This window comes from Carassius carassius, chromosome 48 (assembly GCF_963082965.1).
Source record: "Carassius carassius chromosome 48, fCarCar2.1, whole genome shotgun sequence".
NCBI lineage: Eukaryota > Metazoa > Chordata > Actinopteri > Cypriniformes > Cyprinidae > Carassius > Carassius carassius.
The window spans coordinates 5,967,828-5,989,623 of record NC_081802.1 but is presented as its reverse complement, the minus strand read 5'-3'; the positions used below and the strand labels follow the sequence as shown (position 1 = coordinate 5,989,623).

At 35.6% G+C, this 21,796-nt stretch overlaps 2 protein-coding genes across 6 annotated transcripts; one reads left to right on the top strand and one right to left on the bottom strand.

The window, feature by feature from the left end:
* The first annotated feature begins 343 nt into the window (after nt 1-343).
* Nucleotides 344-8,881, top strand: cep70 (centrosomal protein 70). Of its 3 annotated transcripts, none has more exons than XM_059543244.1 (18): nt 344-476; nt 941-963; nt 1,390-1,486; nt 1,859-1,982; nt 3,181-3,361; nt 3,436-3,611; nt 4,232-4,291; nt 4,366-4,477; nt 4,550-4,638; nt 4,723-4,800; nt 4,876-4,978; nt 5,178-5,276; nt 5,515-5,673; nt 6,921-7,070; nt 7,148-7,316; nt 7,419-7,533; nt 8,544-8,623; nt 8,794-8,881. In XM_059543244.1, the coding sequence occupies exons 2-18, from the start codon at nt 952-954 to the stop codon at nt 8,844-8,846; spliced, it is 1,857 nt and encodes a 618-aa protein (XP_059399227.1). In that variant the 5' UTR covers nt 344-476; nt 941-951; the 3' UTR covers nt 8,847-8,881. The 3 variants fall into 3 exon arrangements, with proteins under 3 accessions (XP_059399227.1, XP_059399226.1, XP_059399225.1); XM_059543243.1 differs by having other exon boundaries at nt 1,387-1,486; XM_059543242.1 differs by lacking the exons at nt 344-476; nt 941-963 and adding an exon at nt 1,029-1,260 and having other exon boundaries at nt 1,387-1,486.
* A 116-nt stretch (nt 8,882-8,997) lies between these two features.
* On the bottom strand, nt 8,998-17,333 carry LOC132131225 (cobalamin trafficking protein CblD-like). Of its 3 annotated transcripts, none has more exons than XM_059543239.1 (8): nt 17,086-17,107; nt 16,587-16,625; nt 16,349-16,493; nt 10,749-10,966; nt 10,563-10,671; nt 10,365-10,486; nt 9,363-9,449; nt 8,998-9,247 (listed from the first exon to the last, which is right to left on the bottom strand). In XM_059543239.1, the coding sequence occupies exons 1-8, from the start codon at nt 17,089-17,091 to the stop codon at nt 9,032-9,034; spliced, it is 942 nt and encodes a 313-aa protein (XP_059399222.1). In that variant the 5' UTR covers nt 17,092-17,107; the 3' UTR covers nt 8,998-9,031. The 3 variants fall into 3 exon arrangements, with proteins under 3 accessions (XP_059399222.1, XP_059399223.1, XP_059399224.1); XM_059543240.1 differs by lacking the exon at nt 17,086-17,107 and adding an exon at nt 17,268-17,333 and having other exon boundaries at nt 8,999-9,247; XM_059543241.1 differs by lacking the exon at nt 17,086-17,107 and adding an exon at nt 17,001-17,076 and having other exon boundaries at nt 8,999-9,247.
* Nucleotides 17,334-21,796: the final 4,463 nt, after the last annotated feature.

Below are 21,796 nucleotides of genomic sequence, written 5' to 3'. Positions count from 1 at the left end.
ATGTTCGGCTTTAATGTCAACCTTTCAAAATTAAAACAAGTAACAAAATAAAATGTATTATTTTTACTTTACATATGTGAAAATTACAAATTTTGTTTATTTTTTGGAACCTTTGATTTTTTTGTTTGTTTTTTTTACAATGTTGTTACATAATATACAATACCTTATTTTTATTTCTAAGTTGTCCATATTCACAAGCTCAGTCTCTGCAGCCATCTAGTGGCCACTAAGTAGCACCACAAAAAAAAGCAAAAAAAGAAAAGAAAGAGGGAAACGTCAGTCTTAAGGCGCAAACTACGTAATGGGCGTGGCTTGGACATTCTGTCTTCCTATTGGTCTAATTCCGGGAAGCGTTTCATCCGTGTCAGTTTCCGCTGTTATTTGAAACAATAAACAGACTCGAGTTTGTCGTTTTATAAAATGTTGACGGTTTTATAGGATCGTAATTAATTAACGCTAGTCATCGGTGCTTTAAGGTATGGTATAACTTACAATTGCTTGAAACCTTTTAAGTAAATTCAATTCAAAACGCGTTTGTAGTCACTGTTTGTCCTGCAGTGTTACTGCTTATATTTTGTGTGTAATGTTACTATGGAAAATACCATGTTTTTTTTTTTTTTAAATTAACATTTTAATTACTTTTTTTTTTTTTTAGAGCAGTAGTGCCTTATTAAGCTTCCCAGAGTAGCATGGTGGAAGTCTTTGTTCATTTAAACATGGTAACGTTACTCTCATAGGTCTTAGTTTTATGGTTTTAGTTCACATATAACATGCTAATACCATGGTATTCTCAATTAACCTTTAAATATCATATCTAGTCGATATACGAATTGACTAACCTGTCAACTGCATGTGACTTTAATCAATACATGTCTTTAAATGCATGTTAAATGGATAACACGGAACAATAGAGTATTTACATGCGTCTGTTTTCTTACAGGCTCTCAGATCATGATGGAGCAGGTGAGCCGTCTCTATTTCCATCAAGTGGAAGTGTTTCTTATTGTTCTTTCAGATAGGAGGGATAGTAATCTGATCGGTGTCAGTTCCCTCCACCTGTTGTGGATGGATAGAGGGGGTTTGCAGAGCTGATCTGGTCAGAGGAAAGGACAGAGGCCAGATAAAATGCTTAAATTAGTGTTCTAGCTCGTAGTTTATGTGTAATTGGAATAGATAAAGATGGAAAGAAGAGCTTCGACTGCTACACTGCAGTCCAGAGACAAAACATACGTGTTTTTGTGGACCTACAATCAGTTTCAGGTTGTAAAATTGAGGAGACTTTGATATTTTTACAGTTATTTCTCAGTTGTTTCCGCATGCATTGGTTTAGAGATGAGATTGCAAGTATTAATGCATGTGATTGTAACGTGTTGCATGCTCTTGCAGCAGGAGCAGAGAGAGTGGGACGCTGTTAACAGGTTGCTGCAGCATCATGGGTTCAAACCGGTCAACTTTGCAGATCCAACAGAGAACAAGAACCTCGCAGGTAATGAATGCATCACTGATATTTTCAAATAATTTAAGGGCAATTTCAAGCAACTGGAAGTCATCGGTCAGACTTAATGTTTTTTGACGACCTTATTTTTATATTATAGTCTACCAAATATTTTTTTTAAATGATTTGTAAACCACTTTCCATATTTATTATTATAATTTTTAATGTGTTTTTTTTTGTTTGTATTTATGGTAATTAATTTATTATATTATATTTTAGTTATTTTGGGGAACTTCTATTTATGCTTTTAATTATTAGTTTCAAATATATATGTATATCATAGTCATAATACTTTTTGGTGTTCAGTATTGACCAGTATTTCTGTGTTGGTGCATTTACACTGATGTTGTTTGTTGTCTGTAGAATTGGTTCTGTTGGAGCGTAAGGCTGCGTCTGATGTACGGCTGATGTTGAAGACTATGCTGTCCGATTCTGAAAGGAGACAAGGTCTTATTCAAGAGCTCATTCAGTCCAACAGCCAACTAAAGTGAGTCTAGATTTCATCGATTCATAATTAATATGCTTTAATACACCTCTAATGCTGCTGAGGTCTTTATTATATTCATATCTTGGGTTTATGACAAAATTTAGTACAGTAAATTTCACAAGGTTGAAAAGTGGGTCATACCTCTTTCAAAAAAAAAAAAAAATTAAATTATATATTGCATAACGAAAATAAAGCCTATTTGAAGTTTTTTTTTTTTATTATTGTAAAATTGTGTTCATGACAATTAAAGGTCTAATTCTCATTATTGTTGGCTGAATATGTAAAAAAAAAGATAAATTTTAAAATTATCCAAAGCGACTTACAGTGCATTCAGGCTAACATTTTTTACCTAAAAAAAAAAAAACTAAAATATTGGGTTATTAATCATAACTCTAAAATAATGAAAATAATATTTTAAAAAGTTAAATGAAAATATACATGCTATACAATTTATAGAGATTTATACATTTTGGTTGTACTAAAATTAATTTTAGTTTATTATTTAAGTCATTTAAATCATTCCTGGTCACATTTCACCCCAAAATCTAATTACATAAATAAGATATTATATTAAAGAAATTAAAGAATATTTTGGAGCCATTCCAGATGTTTGCACTGTGAGATTATTTTTTATGAACATATACATTACCGTAATGCAAAAATAATTGTAATGCTTTAATACATCATTAAATATGTGCTACTGACTTTAAATTATGTTGATTGTTTCTTTGAAAAATGATGAACCAACAAAGTGATTTGTGTTATTATATTACAGTGTTTATGTTCTGCGGTAATGAGAATTTCAGAGGATAATGTGCTTGCGTGTCATGGAAATAATGTCAAAATAAAAAATCCTAACGTTCTTAAAAGTAGACTTTGTTTTCTTTGTGCAAAATATATAGCATTTTGGGTTGGAATGTGTATCTCTTTATTTCCATTTCAGCGTAGATATTCAAATGACTCTTTAATATTTAAATTGTTTAGCACTTGGGGTTTCTCCCTCCTGGACATATTGCTTCTGTCAGGAAACGCTCAATAATGCAAACCCCTTGTGTGCAGCAGTGGTGCTGCCCATCTGCTGTAATGTAACATGATGACAGGACAGACATGTTCCCTGCTCATTCCACAGCACGGCTATTCCAATGAAATAAGAAGTGCAAAAACTCACATACAGCAAAGATGCCTGTATCATTTTCAGAGAGGAAGTGCAGCAGCATCAGACGCGAGCCGCCCGTCAGTCTCAGAGGGCTGCCGAGCTGGAGGGCATCCTGGATGGGGTGAAGGTCAAAGTTCAAGACCTAGAGGACTCGTACATCGGTAAAGCGGCCCAACAGCACAGCCATTTCCAACAACTGCAGCAGGACAAGAGAGATGCCGAGGTATTCAGGAATTAAATGCATGACATGATTTGCTTTAGATATCAGTAGCTGTAATATTGGTGGTGTATTTGCAGAAGCGCTGTCAGTCTCTGGAGCAGAAGCTGTCTCAGGAGAAAGAGCAGGTGTCTCAGCTGCAGAAGAAGCTCCAGTACGCCGTGAGGGAGGAGGAGAGACGTGTGGCCCGACAGAACCAGGCCTTCCAACTGATCCACCGCAGATCAGCCCGACTCAACTCCACCACCGACCAGCAGTGAGTGACAGAGAGGATCATCAATTATAATCAGTGCTTTCTACACATGCTGTTTTATTAGTTTAACCGCATGTTTGAATCATGGAAATGATTAAAAGTCATTTATAGAAAGTTACAGGAGATGTTCTGTTGAATATGATTATTTTAATTTATTATTTCTTATTTTAATTTAAAAAAAATTTTTTTATTTGGATTCACTTCCATTTTATTTTTCTATTTATTGTTTAATTCAGATCCGAATTTTTTTTATTAATTATCTACAACTATGAGACATTAGTCAAAGGTAACTTTGCCTTAATTAAAAAATCATTTATAAATGATTCAAAATCACTTTTTTTTGAGGACAATATTTCTATACTTTTATAGAAAAACTTATAAGTCCCTAAATTGTTTTATTACAATTTTTTTATTAGAATTTAGTTCAATATGTCAGTTTTATTAAATTTATTATTATCTGTAATTATTTTTATATATATAATTTAAATTAGAATTTTCCAAATTTTTTAATAGCTGTTTAGAAGTAACCTACCTGCCTTGTGCAAATATTTTATTTATTTATGAGAACCTTATATTTTTTCACTGTGCTTGTGAAAGCTGATGCTGTTTTTGCTTCTCTGAAGGATTTTGGACCTCGTTGACATGTACGAGTCCCAAATGCAACATCTACGGAATGAACTGAAGTAAGTGTATGAATGATTAAAATTTTTATTTATTAATGGAAATTCCTTACACATCAGTCTCATCTTTTCTGTAGAATATATAAAAGCAGCTCAGGAGAGAAGGACTCCTCAAACTCCCAAAAGATCAGATCCACAGTGGAAAAAGACACCACTGACACATCTTCCAACTACAAGGCCCTTCTGAAGGTATCTTCAGTAACAAATGTTTGATATCTGTTCTCGATCTGGACATGTAAATGTGATTCTGTTTGGCTCTAGTCATACCAGGAGCAGCTGAAGGAGACCAAAGCACAGCGAGAAGAACTCAGGACTGAAATCCAGCGGTTAAAAGAAGATCTGGAGTCCAGGTTGATAGCGGATTTTTGGAGCCTTTAATATTCATTTAATTTTTTTTTAGTTAGTGACGTTTTTTTTAATGTTACACATTTTAGACCCACCATTAAAGAACTGAAGATCTGCAAACAGCAGCTGAGACGCTTGGATCGAATCATTCAGCAGAGCAACATCAGGTAAGATCTGCAATGAGTGAACACAGTTCTACTAATTCAGTTCGGATCAGGGTAATGAATCACTTGTTTAAACAGACCATCTCAAGCACTCAAATCGCAGGACTCGGCAGAGATGTTCAATACGAATAACACCAGCATCCAGTACCTGGATGCTTCTACCTGCAAGAGACTCCTTATGGTACGTGGAGATGTATGACTGAATCCGCAAAACTGCTTTGAATCAGTGTTATTGTAGGTAGCTAAGACTAAAACCATTAAAAAAAACTGTTTTGTTCAATTCAAGATATTAATAAAAGCTATAATAGTATCCCAGTTAACAAAAGAAAATCTGATTGTAGAGGTTGGCGTGTGGTCTGATGTTTCCGGTTGTTTTTCAGGATGTTTGTCAGGAACTCAATGTGCAAGATGTCAGTCATCTCATTTCTGCAGTGAAAGTTCAATGTAAACAACCCGAATCTGCCTTCAAGCTGGAAAAGGTAAAGATTTATCACAGTTCAGGATAGCATACAATTTTTTTTTTTTTAGCATACTATTATTGAAATTGAATATAAGCTAAAACCATTTCCCAAAACATTCCATATACTGTAAAATTTGCAGTAAAAGTTTGACCTTTTGACAATAAACTGTGCAGATTAAACTTGATGTAATGAGCGTTCCATTCGGAATGTAGCCAATGCCTTTCTGACATCATCACAATGTGATTTTTCTCGGCAGATCCTACATGACATCACCGCAGTCCTGACCAATCCCAGGGCTCCGTTGGGTTTGTTGAGGCAGCGTGCGCAAACCAACCTAGAGCTCAGCAGGGAGGCGGAGTTTGAGCTGATTGTTCCCACCCTGGAGGTTTGGAGCCGACAACTGACCTCTCTAGCAGTGAGTCAAATCTTTGGGCAATGGAAATTTTGGAAATTTAGTCATTTCAATGGGAATCCACACGTTTGGAGCTTTGCTTGAGATTTCGTAGATTTCTCAACAGGTTTAAGTTGAGGCCGATTAGCTTGAAAGTGACTTCTGTATGAGAAGTGCTTCATACATCGCTACACTATCAACAATGGACCTTTTTTGCAATCAAAGTTTTGCTGAAGTTTGCACATTTAGCACTGCACGGTCATTTGTTTGTGGGTGAAATTCTAGTCATTTCTGTAGGAATCCATACGAAATTCAAGAACTGGTTCAAATTGGTTACGTGGATTCGGCGCATTGACCAACAGAAATCTGTTTGGTTTGGAAGTGACCCTACTTTATATATATTTCTAAGATATTGATGAACAAGATTTTGCTGATATTTTAATTCATCTTAAGATGTGGTCATATTTTACGTTTTACGAATTTTCATAGGTGAAATTCAGTCATTTCAATGAGAACGTATGCAATCGGGAACAGATGAACAAGTTGGTAACACCGGGTTAATCTTTGGGCAATGAATTTAACTAAAGGTGCGGACACATTTACAATTCAGTCATTTTAATAGGGAACAGTTGAACCTCGCTGCAAAATCTGCATAGGGAAATCTTTCACCGACAAGCAAAGTTCCTGATTGCATAGATCCCCACTGAAATGACTGGATTTCACCAACAACAATTCACAGAACAGTGAACACATCTTATGTTTAATTAAAATTTCTGTGAATTTTTCTAGCCGAAATTTAGTGATCTAATTTGGAATCTATGAGATCGTAAATGGTTGAACCTGTTGTGAAATATTTCACTTTCAAGCGAAGTTCCCTGTTGCACCAATCCTGTTAAAATGATTGAATTTTGCCCTCAAAAATTCGCAATTTTGCAAAGATTGTGCAATCTGCAAACCTTTTTTGCAAATAAAATTCAGTTATTTCAATAGAAGTCCAGGCTACCAGAATGTTCACTTAAAAAAAAAATAAAAAATACTCCGTTGGGCTGCACAATTAAAAAAAAAAATGTATTTAAATTGCGATTTAAATTGAGATTATGAATTTGGAAGGCTGTTATGCACAGATTGTCCGTGTTTTAAACAATTAAACAAAAGGGTACAATGTATACTGTCAATAGTGTGATGTATGAAGCAAAGCACACAAAGAAATTCCCCAAATGTGACTGCACCGTAACTCAATGGGTTTGAATGTGATTTGTTTGGTTCACAAGGATCTTCATCGTGCCCTCATCCGACTGGAGAAGAGGTTGTTGCCATGGCAGCCAGAGGGCAGCATCACCGCTCCTTCGGATCCCGTGCGGGTGGAAGACTTGATGCTTATCGTCGACACGCTACTCGATGAGACGGCATCAGATGATAAGGTACTTCTCCTGAAAGCACCGTTTCCTTTAGTGTTCTCAGTAATCCATCAGCTGAAGATGCTCACGATGTTCCTCAGGTTCTGCGGAGCCCCACCAGACACACCCTGGAGTCCATGGTCGCCCACTTCCAGAAACTCTTCGACGCCCCATCGCTGACCGGAATCTATCCTCGCATGAACGAGGTCTACACTAAGCTGGGCGAGATGAGCAACGCCATGAGGAATCTCAGAGACGTTCTAGATTTGGGTATTGAGATTGAGAATTATGAAACACTCCAAAGATGTCTGAGCACACCTGTATGACATGCAGCCTTCCTCTTCCTCTCTGATTTGATGATGTTATATCTAGATGATAAAGCGCCACCTAGCGAGGTCGTCAACAAGGTCGGCGCAATCGTGTTGCAGACAGGAAACACCGCAGGTCACGAGCTCTACAGCCTTCTGGAAAGCAGTGACATTGACAGGTTCGTCCATCTCTCTAAGTCTTTGTGCTCTAGTGTCTGTAAAACAGTTCTATAACATTTTATAAGTTTTAAATTGTAAACATCAGTTAATGCATTAATTGGTTTTTAAATGTTTGTTAATATTTCAAGAATTTAATAACTCACAGTTCCTTGATTTTCGTTAGAGGGCAAATCACATGTAGGCAAACATCAAAGCAAATTTAATACATTTTTTTTATTATTCTATTAGATAAAGTTTTTTACTTACAAACTCTGCAGTTTGTTAATGCTTTAGGAATTGGTTTAAGGCATAGTTATATGCATTCATTTTTATATTTATTTTATGCAATTAATGTATTCTTCATGTATTAACATTAATCATATTTTAAAGTATGTTTTAAATATGTAGACATTAAGGTTTTTTGATATTTTAACACCTGATACATTGCATGAAATATTGAACCTAATGAAAGAATTATAGCAAACATTTTTCATGCAGTTCCATGTTGCCTATCAGAAGATAATATGAAATTATTAGTTAATGCCATAGGTATCAATGAACAATTTTTTACAGCATTTACTGATGTTGATGTTAATTTTAATATATAATTCTGTTGTTAAATCATATTCTTTCATCATACATTTATACAACTTGAAATGTTAAATGTAGGTACAAAATGACATGCAGAAGTTTTGCTCATTTTATGATATCTAGTACATTATGAATCGAACCTTATTCTAAAGTGTGACCAACTTCCTCATTCATGTTTAATTAATTGTTAATGTAAGAATGGTTTATAAAAATATGAATTTTTTTAAGCAATTGCTATTCTAAGTTACTTAGGAATCAGGGTTTTTTTTTAATTTAAATGTAGAAATGAACATTTACAAGTTTCGTTTATTTGTTCATTAAGTACCTTTATCCTAATTGAATCTACTTGTAAAGTGTATACATTTAAACAATTTATTGGTTATTAGACTGATGCTGATCTAATGTAAGTGAACAGACTAGTGATGTTTGTATTTCACAGTATCATTGTAAAGCTGAAGGAACATGAGGAATTCTTTCCAGTTTTCCACTCGTTCATACTGGAACTTCTGCGAACTCTGGGTGAGAACAAACTTTATTCACATTCAACAAGACAAGAATCAGTCAAACTGAAATGAAAAGTTCATCCATTAGTATTCTAGTGCACTAAAATCATGAAGCACAGATGACTTAATGTCCTAAAACAGTACTGTTGTATTGTGGCACTAGTTGAGTTGTTTCCTCTCTTTCAGACGTCCCGACTCTAGATGACGTTTTACCAGCAATACGTTCTCTCAAAGGCTGATGTTTTGTAAAGCACCATGTGGTTTCACACCTGAATTTAAATGTTTTACTGAGTTTATATTATTCTAAGTGTTCATATTTGATAAATAAATGTGCATTTCTACTGTGTGTTTTGAATTCACACCTCTGTTATATAAGAGACAGTTTGTTTTGTTGGCAGATCTGGTTCAGGTTTGAAAAGGTCCATCAGTCTTTGTCCTCTGAAGTGCTGGTGTGTCCTTGAAGTTTCTCCATGATCAGACTGTTGGAAGGTGCGTTAGTGATGAGCGTTAAGACAAACGTGGACGTCCCCGTTAAGACGTGCCGTATGATCGTACATGACGCCCGGTCCTCGATGTGAAAGCCAGCGTGACGCTCAACATCTTGCTGTAGAATAGAGTCCGGTGTCTGATCACCAAAAAACTGCAACAGAAAACAGGTTTTCCAAAAGTTGTAAATATTTTAAAAGTCACTTATAGACAAATGTACATGAATCTTTGAGCCGTGAGCATCTGTTTGGACAGATAAAGGTACTTACAGCTTTTCCTGACAGTGGACTGATGAAATCGGCCCAGTATCCTCCTCTCCACAACATGAAGCAGATTTCTTTAGCACCACTGACAAACTGCAATCAGACATTTAAATAATACTTACTTATTAATAGTTTTTTTATTAAATGAATAGTGCATTGAATTGACAAAGTGACAGGAAAGACAAAACATGGATCTTAGTTTCAACCCAAAAAATATCAAGCAGCACAACTGATTTCAACATTAATCAGAAATGTTTCTTGAGCAGGAAATCAGAACACTAGAAGGATTTCTGAAGATTGGAGGAATGATGCTGAAAATTCAGCTTTGATCACAGAAATGTTATGTTTCAAAATATATTCAAATAAGAAGTTATTTTAAATCATGGTCATCTTTAACAATATTACTGTTTTATGGTATTTTGTTAACGAATGCAGCCTTGGAGAGCAGTCTTAATGACTTTCATATCAACGTGTTTCCAGTATATTCAGGACAGTCAAGTATTTGAAATAATATCTCATTGCTGTAATGCATTCATATATTTGTCTTATTTTAACTGTAAAACAGCAGTTATTTTCAATTAAAATCCGCATAAAATATATAAAATAAAATGATTAACAATGCAATATAATATACATATAGTTTATAATGTATATATACTTTATAAATGTAAATTTTATTCAATATATCATAAAATGTATCTATTAATAATATATAAACAGCATATGTATATTATGTATATTTTATAATATTGGTGATTATTGTAATACAGCAATTATGTTCAATTGAAACGTTCTAAAATGAAATGTAAATGCAAAAAAAATCACATTTATTTACAATAATCTATATATACTTTATAATGTATATAAAAATCTATTAATGATGATTTTACAATGAACAAAATGCATTAAAGTTATAATTGATAATTATATAATAGTACATCATTTATAATAGTGCAATGTATATATAATGAATAATAATGCGTCATTGAAGTTTTCAGTTAGACTCACATTATCTAGTTGCTCCTGCTGATCTTTGTTCTGATCCTCTGTGTCCATCTTTCGCTGCTTCGGTGTTACGTTGACGACAGTGATGGGACTCGCAGGGAGCACTGGGAAAAACAGCTCTAGCTCTGGCAACACACAACAACGATTAGATCATTACCTGTAACCTTGAAGATGTTTGACATGTTCTATGAGATGCAGTACCTTTCTTCAGCAGCTCTGGGCAGGAATGCATTGTACACTCCACATCTGACTGACTGAAATAGTGTTCAGCTTTACTGACTCTCTGCGCCGTCAGAGACGCTTCTTTACCCTGAACAAACAGAACACCTCAGAGCAAGAACAAACAACACAACTGAAGAATCAAATGATTTCGAAACAGATTTTTACCTGATACTCATTAACAAACTGAGCGAGGATGAACTCGTGTCTCTCTGTGCCGGATGGGGAGGTTAAAACGTCCGGGACTGTCCTGTGGACCGGCCCTTTCATCTGTAACCCGGTACCTTTTAGGTGACAGTCGAAACCAACATTGCCTGGCAACTGGAACCGCTGATCTTGAGGCCCAAACGGACCCATGGTTTCATCTGGCCACACTGTTCTAGGACCTGTCAGACACACCATTACATCAACTTTCATTTCAACCCACCATTGGAAAAATATTCTGAAGATTTTAGGCTGTAATCATTTATACATAAGTAATATTTAAATGGATGAAAGCAATGTTTTAACATGATGGTAAAAAAAATAGATTAGAAAACATAAAAATATAACTAATCTTCATAATTGTTCATATTAACAAATATACGTACAAACATTATGTAAACATCAAATATACTGTTAAACTATGTTTATTGAACTGAATGTTAAACTTAAATATATAATTAAGAACATTTTTAAATATATATTTTATAAGTTAATATAAATAACTATAGATAGTTACACTTTAATATTAAACATTAAATGTTAAACACTACATAAATAAATGTATATATTTTAAAACACTTTTTACAGTATATAAATGCATATATAAAGAACTTTAAAATATCATAGTTTATGTTGTTTTACAATATATATAACATTTAATGTTAAATCTATTTATTAAATAAAACATTAATAAAATATGTAAACAATTTCATAAAATTTGTCAATAATGTTAATATTATAATATGGGGCTGGACGATTATGGCCTTAAATCAAAATGAACGATTAATGAACGATTATTTTGTTTCTGTTTTGTTTTTTTGCCCTCATAGTTCACTGACAAGGTTTGTACTGTAAATATGATTGACTATTAAAGGTAATAAATCACAGGACAGCGCTGACAACTAGTTTTTGCGTTCCTCTGTGCGCGCGATCTTCACAGCTACTATTTATATGAGTGTTCGTGTCACAATGCAGCTGCGCGAACTAGTGCTGTCAAAATGGCTGAAAAACTAAATTCGAATTTGCAATGAAATATTATCGAATTATATTCGAATTTAAAATGCATAATTTTAGTTAGGGTGAAGAAAACTTTTGGCTTCTCTTCTGAGGCCACAAGAGGGCACATTAGGCAAAATATTACTAATGTACGTGTATTCAAAGCATAAGAAAATATGACTATGAAAAAAAGTGCATAATATTTAAAAAATAATGTTTATAAACCAATTATAATTAAGTAGCTTAAAGAACTATAAACAAAACAGCACCATGTGTGCATGCATAGTTTAATTCAAAGGGGTGAAAGCCAATAACACAGTACATTTTTAATTTAAACATGAGATGCAGTAGGATGGGGAGGACCCACCATAAAGTCTCAAGATACGTTTTTGATAAAAACTAAACCCACCTTAAATTTTGCATGGCTTTCTAAACATGCGGCTCTTTAGTGTGAGACGCGAGTTCAAGGGTAATAGAAGACGTCCCTCTCTAGAAAATGCATGAAATATGCGTTCTGTGTGAATGGCTTGGTTTCAGTTTTGACGTAAACAAGATCATCTCCACATTCTCTTTTTCCGCGATATTTTGATTGAAAATCGCAGCAGCGCTGCATCTAGTTGCTTCAACTGTATAGATTAACAAAAACATTCTAATGCAATGACAATTTTATATTTTAATTGCATCTCGTGCGCCACTGATAAAGGCCAAAGTATAATTTGACCATCCGCGCACCGTCCGCATTATGTAATTTTCGTCATCAAGAGGGCTCACGGACAGCAGCGCATCCGTCCACGCGGTCTCAAAAAGTGCCTGCAAGCGGACGGGGTGCGCGGCTGTCAACAGCACATGCACGAGGTGAATGATGACAGAAGTGGTACTGCTCGTCGAGCTCGTCCGCCTTCTGAAAGCTGTGCGGAAGAAGCTGTGTGAGACGGGAACAGAGAGCAGAATGTGAAGTATACCCGAGGCGGGCCTTAAAGCTGCCTCCTTAACGGACACCTACAATTCGAATGCAACATTTTTGCATTTGAATGTGGATTTTTTTTTATTCTACGAATATTCGAAATTCGATTTTTTTTGACAGCCCTAGCGCGAACATGGTAGCTCAATATATAATAATACACATTCGATCATCTAATCGCTTGAAAGTTCAAACCATAAAACAAATATAACTGACAAAGTTTAGTGAAGACGAAAGGCTCACCACTCGCGCGCCATCACTATGTGTTGAATCGGCGTTCACCTCCGTGTTTTGCTTTTATGCCACTGACTGGACGGAGCAGAGTCATGTGGCTACACATGCGCTAGTGTGCTTTTAAGGGGGAAGTATTAACAGGATTAAAAAAAACGAAATAACCGACATGGGAAAATTACGTCGGCTAGAGGTTCTGAATTTCGGTTTCGATTACTTTTCGATTAATCGTCCAGCCCTATTATAATACATTATAAAATGATATGTACAATAATATTAAATGCATATCTAATGTAAACAGAAACAGTTAAAACAAAAACTGTCTTAATTTCAGGAAGCAAAGCACCAAAATATGATTATTTTAAAGGGGGGGGGGGGGGTGATTCTTTTCTATACCCACTGTGTGTTTATTTAAATAAATGTATATATATATATATATATACACACACACACACATATATACATACACACATATATATATATATATATATACACACACACACATATATACATATATATATATATATATATATATATATATATATATATATATATATATATATATATATATATATATAGGCCTGTTGCGATAGTCGATAAATCAATTAATCGCACAAAAAAAAAAATGAGCTCGATAATATTTTCTGCTGCAATATTTTTTTTCAATTTTTATTTAAAAACTGTAACATTTCATGATGTAGGGTTAGTCTGGAGCGCAGCCTGTGGACAGCCCGCAGTAGAAAACACCGTCTCAGATGGCACAGATGTCCCGGGAATAAAGAGATAACGTCTCTCTAGAGTGACCAGCTTTGGGAAGCGCCTTTCATTTGCTTGTGGATGTCTCGTCTCAAGTGATATTGCATTGTACTTGCTCTACTACTTTATTTTAATACCACGTAGCATATTTTGCAAGTAACTTTGTTGCCCTTTCTGTCGAATCAGCCTTTTTTCGCTCGCTTCATTTGGCTTGCTCAGCTAAATACATTGCTTAGCATAAATGAGTACACCCCACTACATTTGTCAGAAAACCTTTAGTTTCCTTTCAGAATCAACATTTTCTATGAGATACTATACTACAAAATACTCCCACAAATGTGGGCCATTGATTGCATTGCATAACAAGATTTGTTAATTTGCACACACAAAAAAGTGATTTTCCTAACAAATTCATTCAAGCCCATGTTGCAAAAATGAGTACACCCCAATTATAGTCTTAGGAGAAAAGCTACGCTTAAGACTACACAATTCAAATTAACAGGCATTCAACCACAGGTGAGTCTAATGATTCATTTAAGAGGTGTCCAGAAGACAGGTGACTATGAAAGGGCATTACTTAAAGAAAAGCCCTTCCCATTTCATGCTGTTAGCAATGGCTCCCCATGGAAGAGAAATGTCACAAAATCTGAGAAAGGAAATAATTTCTTTACACAAAAAAGGTGAGGGCTACAAGAAGATCAGCAAAGCTTTACATATCAGTCAAATTACTGTAGCAAAAGTGATCCAAAAATTTAAGAAAGATGGAAGTGCAACCATCTTACAGAGACGTCCAGGCCATCCACGGAAGTTAACATCTCGACAGGAGCGTCTTCTGATGAGAAGGGTTGAAGAAAATCGCCATGCTAATTCACTGCAGTTAGCTAAAGCAGTAGAAAGCCAAACTGGAGTGGCCGTTTCCCGTGACACCATACGACACACACTGCAGAGGAATGGCATGCATGGGTATCGTCCACGAAGGAAGCCTCTCCTAAAGCCCATGCACAAAAAAAAATGCCTAGAATTTGCTAGGGCCTATGCTGAAAAAGATGAAGACTACTGGACTCCATACTCTGGAGTGATGAGACAAAGATCACTGTTTTTGGAACTAATGGTTTAAAAACTGTATGGCATCGTAAAGGTGAGGATTTCAAAGAAAAATGCATGATGCCTACAGTGAAACATGGTGGTGGCAGTGTCCTTATGTGGGGCTGCATGAGTGCTGCATTTCATTGATGGTATCATGAACTCAACAATGTACTGCTCTATACTAAAGGAGAAGATGCTGCCATCACTCCGTGCACTTGGTCGTCGTGCACTTTTCCAACACGACAATGATCCAAAACACACATCTAAAGCTACTGTTGCATTTCTGAAGAAGAACCGGGTGAAGGTGATTGAATGGCCAAGTATGTCTCCTGATATGAACCCAATCGAACACCTGTGGGGAATTCTGAAGCGACAAGTTGAGAATCACTCTCCATCCAGCATCCAGGCTCTAAAAGAGGTTATTCTTGAAGAATGGAAAAAGATAGATGTTGCAATATGTCTCCAACTTGTTCGTTCCATGTCTAGAAGAATTGGTGCTGTCCTTAAAAATCACGGTGCTCATACAAAATACTAGATTTTGTAGTTAAGCTGTGGGGTGTATTCATTTTTGCTTCAACTAATTTGAGTAAAACTGAAGATTTTGTGATCTAAGTTAGATTATTAACCTTTAATTTCATGTTATGGAGTTAAATAAGTGTTCAATAAAACTCAGCCTTGTGAAAAGTTCGGAAATTGTTCTTTTGTTCATTGAGCTACTGATTGAATTTGTACTTTTTAAAGGGGGTGTACTCATTTATGCTGAGCACTGTATGTCTGTAGGCGTGTGGTTGCGTATGTCAATGCTCCCAGTGAGTTCACACACACACACACACAGACAAGTGCGCGCGCATCGTTTTCTCCTCCTTTCCAAAGCGCTCGGGCGGCATCTGTTGTTGCTAAACATCCATCAGCTGCGATCTCCGTTACAACAAGGAAATTTCAGTAATGGATTTCCACCACCGAAAAACCCTTGCTGTAACTCTGCTACAAGATTTATTTACGAAGAAAAGTAAAAAACGCTGCAGTGTTTGGGTGCACCCCTTTTTTCAAAAACAATGGGGAAATTCACCCCAAAGTAAGCTGATTGAGTTGGTTCTTGTCACATGAGCCATAAAATAAAATTAAAGTTTATTGATCTATGAAAAGGTATTTCTGTGTTATTTTGCCATTATCATTATATTAGTTGAAACTGGTCTTAGAACGACAATATTATCGTTTATCGCGATAATTTCTTGGACAATTTATCATCCAGCAAAATTTGTTATTGTGACAGGCCTACATATATACATAGTCAACATTTGAAGTGGATCAAAAAAGTTAATCAAAGTTGTCCTTAGACAAGAACACATTTTGGTTTTAGGACAACTTTGATGAAAGGTTTTGATCTACTTCAAATGCTGACTATATATATATATATATATATATATATATATATATATACATACTTGGATCCTTTAAAATCATGTAAACCTCATGTAAAATGAAAAATCATGTAACTGAAACATTCATGATATACATGACGTACATTACACACCTGAATATTGAGATGGTACAGCTATATATGGCTCATCTGATCCAGACGAGCCTGCGGCTGAAAAACCTCTGACAGCCACGATCCTCTGAGCCAGTGTGTGAACCACAGATGACTGACACACCTGTCTGACCCTCCTGCACAGCACCTGCATTAATAAACACACACACGGCATTACAACACACACACACACACACACACACACACAAAGAACTCCAGCAGCGGTCAGCGAGACACTTACACTCGCCATAATGTGTGCAAAGCTCCACCTTACTGTAACCTGAAACAAACAAACAAACAGATCAAACATGCGTTTTAAGAACTAAACCTATTTATTTAAAGGACAATCATAATGATGACCACAATAATACTAATCAACAAGTGCAATAATAATAATATACATTGTTATATATATAAAAATAAATATATACGTTTAAAGAAACGTAGATTTTTTTTTAAATAAACGAAGGTTCTCATAGTAGACAGATATTATTTGAGCCAGCGTTTCTATGTTAAACTGTATTAAACTTGAATTGTTTCAATAAACATATCAATAACAGCTCATGTTTTGTTGTTTCTGAAATTGACAAAAAATATAACTAACGACACGTTGAATGTCAAAATCTGTAATAGACATGTAACGTTATACGTGTACGAATTATCGTAGCTGAGATTGATTATGTTTTTCTTCACAACATAAATCAGCTTGTAAGCGCCTCAAACCAAAACAAACACTTCACTGTCATGATCCACTCGCTTTTCCTACAAACACGATTAAAGAACTATTAAAACGAGACTTCTGCGTCAAACTGTGATCGACACACTCTTCTGGTCATATAGACCTACATGACACGGGTTTAATCGTGGTTTATCGTTATTTAAAAGTGTTTTTAAGGTAAAGGACAGCGTGTTCTCCACTTACCCTGTTTGTCGGCACGAGACTCTAATCACGTCCGCACGCCGAACGTCATGACGTCATGACGGAGCGCTGTAGAGCACAAAAGCCGCGAAACATCACAAAAACAAAAAAGGGAAAAACTAATAATAAAAAAGGATTAGGAAAAGAAAAAGTATATATATAAAATATATATATAAAACACATGATAGGTAAAAATTGATAGCCTGAATGCACTGTAAGTCGCTTTGGATAAAAGCGTCTGCTAAATGCAATTTTTTAAAAAAAATTTAATTATATATATATATATATATATATATATATATATATATATATATATATATATATATATATATATATATATATATATAAAAATAAACTTTAAATGGATATTTAATTATACAAATAATAGATGTTATCACACACACACAATTTATTTTTATTTATAGTTTCATCGTCATGATTTTATATTCAGTACATTGAAAATAAAGTATTATTATTATACATACTATTGTTATTATCATTATTATTAAATTTCATTATCCGTTAATAATTTCCTCTGTCAGCCTTCGGCGGTTGTTTGGAAATCGCATTGATCGATTGCGTCACTATCACGCACGCGTTGACAGGTAGCGTCCGCTAGGTGTCAGCAAACGCAAACGCACGCTACTCTGCAGCTGTGCCACTTATCTGTAATACACAGTAAAAGAAATCTGTAACGGACCTTCTTCACATTTCCGGGTTTCTCAGCAGCGGAAGTCATCTCGTCATAGTTGTGTTAACTTGAAGAGCAGTAAATGGGAGAGAACCAGAAATATATATTTTTTGCATTCCCATTTGCTCAAATAGCAAAATAAAAACTTTATAGTGTTTTCATAACTTTCAATAAAAGGAAATACAATTGAGAGAGACAGATAACGACAGTCAGAAGAGAGAACCATTTTTTTTGTGATTTAATGCAAATGATATATAATACAAACAATAGTGTTATAAATATGCTTCATTTTGAGGATTTATGATGCTGATGACCATTAAACGTGTCATCAGAGTCTTGTGAAAAGGGTCCTTAGAGAATATAATATAGGCCTAGTTCAGTGAACTGTGCTAAAAAACAATAACATAAAAAATTATAATTTTAATGGCACTGAGCAATTTCAGACAAAAACAGCAGGGAACAACAACAGATCAAGAGAGAAAGAAAAAGTAGTAGCAGGGTACTAAAAGAGCAGGAAGCTGTCAGATGAGGTCAATGTCGCTGCACAGGAAGGTTAGACAGGGCGAATGTGTTTGAAGGCCTGCCACATCTCCCTGAAGACTGACGTTTCCTCACAAAAGAGCTGAAATAGAGTGAGTGAGGTTTGTGCCAGAGGCGCTCTCTCTCTCTCTTTCTCCAAAGACTCACAGATATTCACTCATGCATCTGCATCACTAGCAACCACCCGCCATCTGGCATGTGGGCGCAGGGACGAACAGGTCAGCAGGTCTTTGCCATGTGTGGGTCACACGGGAGCGCGCCGTGTCCTGCAGGATGATCATCGCTCAGCAACTAAAGCCAAGTTCACACTAAAGGATTTTAAGATTTTATCTGCCCACGTTTAAAGTCGTGTAGTGTGAACTAGGTTTTACTTACTTATGTGGCTAGAAGGGATAGCCGGAAAATAACAATAAATGAAAAATGCTATTTGTTGTTTTAATAAAGTCTACTGTACACCTACCCCAACCCTAAACCTAACCTTACAATAATGCAAACACAGTAACTAATTGTTGTTCAGCATGAGTATAAAATGATGCAATATGGATGCGCGCATGCCCAGTAGAGAACATATTGATGATGAAATCATATTTACAATTCGCAAACAAGATGTTTTGAAGAGCTTTTTATCAATCCATTAAAACTAAATGCTGTTATGAACTTTAGTTGGGGCGTAAATTCATGTGGAAGAAATGATAAACAATCCGACATCTAGAAATAAATGACATATACTGTATGTATTAGGGTTGGTAAGATTCACAGATTCGCATCAGTGCATCGGCATAAAGGTTAACGATGCGATGCATCGATTTAAAAAAGTGTGCATAGGATAAAAGCTGCCATTTGTTTCCCAATGCATCGTTTCTAACATATTTGCATTAAAAAAACTATTTATTTATATATAATTATTAGTAGATGCACTATACTTTTATTATTTAGAAAGTGACCGATATTTAATATTTTATAAATATTTCATAATTTATAGAGCTGCATCTTCCACCAAATAATTACATGAACCAGAAAAATAAAAGCGAACTATCTGTACCATATTGAACTGCATGGCTTCATTTCTTTTCATTGTATCGTCATGTATCGTATTGCATTGCATTGGTTCATATGAATCTTTAATATATCGTATCGTTGACTATCAAACGATATATTCGTATTATCAAAATTATATGTTACTATGTGGTTGCTAAGGTGTTTTGGATGGTTTTAGGCATGTTGCGATGTGGTTGTTAAGGCATTCTGAGCGTTTTTTTTTTCAGTGTTGCTTTGAAGTTGCTAAGGTTTTCTAGGTGGTTGCAAGCAAGATGACTTAGAATGCAAAGCAGAGACTTCAAGGAATTCTTCCGAGCTCAATGATGCAATGAATCATTCATTAAAATGAGCAAACTGATTCACCAAAATGAATCTAGAATGCCAACCTCTATCATCCATCAGCAACTCTTTTTTTCAACAAAAAACAACAGTAAGAAATGATTACAGAAGATATACCAAGGCCAGATATTTCAGAGCAAAACAATCTGAGCAATATAAACAGGAGCGTGTGGAAGAATCCAAATTACGAGCCGTCGCCTGTTGTGCTCGAGTCTCAGAAAATGCGACATGGGAGCGGCGCTAGTTCAAATCTGAATCGTGTTCAGAATCTTAATTACTTGGCATTTGTCTGCAGCAGATATTAAACTGTATATGATTATATCTTCCTCCTCATCACTCTGAAAACTGGAGTCCGAAGGACAATTTTAAGCTTTAAGTCACATAGTATGTAAAACAAATAATGGATTTAGCTGCTTCTGAGTGCATTTGTGCAGAAAAAAAAAAAGAGCAGGAGATTTCTTCCTTGTTTGTCCATTCTCATTTTGTAATGGCCACGTAATCAAAATCAAATCAATGTTTGATGGATAACATTAAAATTCCTGCATTCTCCACCACAATTATCCTGTTTTATGCAAAAATGTCATATAACAGTAGTAAAATGGGCATTTGGCTTGTCCATTTCCAAACTAGTTTGATAACGTTAAAATGCCTACATTCTCCACCAAATAAATAAATAAATAAAAATCACATTACAGTAGTAAAATGGGCATTTTGCTTGTCAATTTCCAAACCGGAGCATGTACTGAGGTCACTCTAATAGTTAAGATTTCAAATTCCTCATATTTCTGGTCCGTAGCAGAAACGTATGAGTCAGAAACTGGGCCTTTTATTACTGCACTATCAAACTCAGAGCGCCCCAGTGCCAAAAATCAGCACTTTTCCAGGGCCGTTTCAGTTCTCGTCCTCCCTCTCTTTTTCTCTCAGGAAAGATGGTGAGGGGCTGTTGAAGCCTCATTAACTCGCCTGATTTGATTTTGCAGCCCTCGGAGGAGCGCAACAGTCGCTCACTGAGGGAACCGACTGCATCTGTCGCCGTAAAAACTCTGCTGGAGAACTTTCGGGACAAGCCTGATGTTGGTTTCACAAAGCTGAAAAACTAACTTTCCATGTCATTACAGGTAAATGGCGCAATTGTAATTCCTATTCGCCCTATGCAAATAAAAGTGTAACCACAGCGGGTCTTTGAACTAAAGCTGACTGACAGGAAACGAGTCTTTACTATAATCTTTCCCCTCAGCAACATGTGCTTCACTGATGAAAGGTTGAAAAGAGAAAGAGCCACATTCCACACTCTCTTTCCACACCCAGACTTGTTTAACCCTTGACAAGAAACTCTTGCGCTCTCGTGGAGATTTAGCAGGTGTTTGTGTGATGTGCGTAGAGCTGGCTGAAGGTTCGCAGCTGATGAAAGTTTACATTTTCTAAACTGGTCACCTCTGGACTGAAATATGCAGCCATCTGTTCAAGCTGTGCCACTAGAATGCCATCAGTTCTTGGAGTTCAAGTTTGACATTCTTCTTTCATATCAATAAATTATCGGATGACATAATTGACTTAAAATACAACATTTTTGGATTTAACTGTAAAGTTATTCTGCCAAAAGCATGCATGGAACACTTATGTTTCGGAAAAAACATGTTTACATACTTTTTAATGATTTATTGTATTTCGCTTTTTTTATTCAAATACATGACAAAATTCATAATGTGCATTTTTAATTACATAATGTACCATGGACAACCAGCCTAACTGCACATAACACAATTCTATGCTTGTCAGGACTTTATAGTTTCTGTGGAAAAAATAGCTGTCAGTTTAATTTGTGCAGAGTAGCAGCTCCAGGGGTTGTCAGTTCGGCCGGTACACAGAAGACCCCTCTCTGTCTTGGAGAACACAGCCCTATGATCGGTGTGTGGTGGGTTTT

Bases quoted from the DNA above. Each gene is read 5' to 3' on its own strand.
- cep70 (XM_059543242.1), top strand. From the start codon at position 1,180: ATGGAAAGAAGAGCTTCGACTGCTACACTGCAGTCCAGAGACAAAACA. The intron at 3,362-3,435 runs GTATTCAGGAAT...GTGTATTTGCAG, and splicing joins AGGACAAGAGAGATGCCGAG to AAGCGCTGTCAGTCTCTGGA. The intron at 7,317-7,418 runs GTATTGAGATTG...TGTTATATCTAG, and splicing joins CAGAGACGTTCTAGATTTGG to ATGATAAAGCGCCACCTAGC.
- LOC132131225 (XM_059543239.1), bottom strand. The intron at 10,487-10,562 runs GTACTGCATCTC...GTGTGTTGCCAG, and splicing joins CCCAGAGCTGCTGAAGAAAG to AGCTAGAGCTGTTTTTCCCA. The intron at 9,248-9,362 runs GTAAGTACCTTT...TTTCTGTTGCAG, and splicing joins GTCCACTGTCAGGAAAAGCT to TTTTTTGGTGATCAGACACC.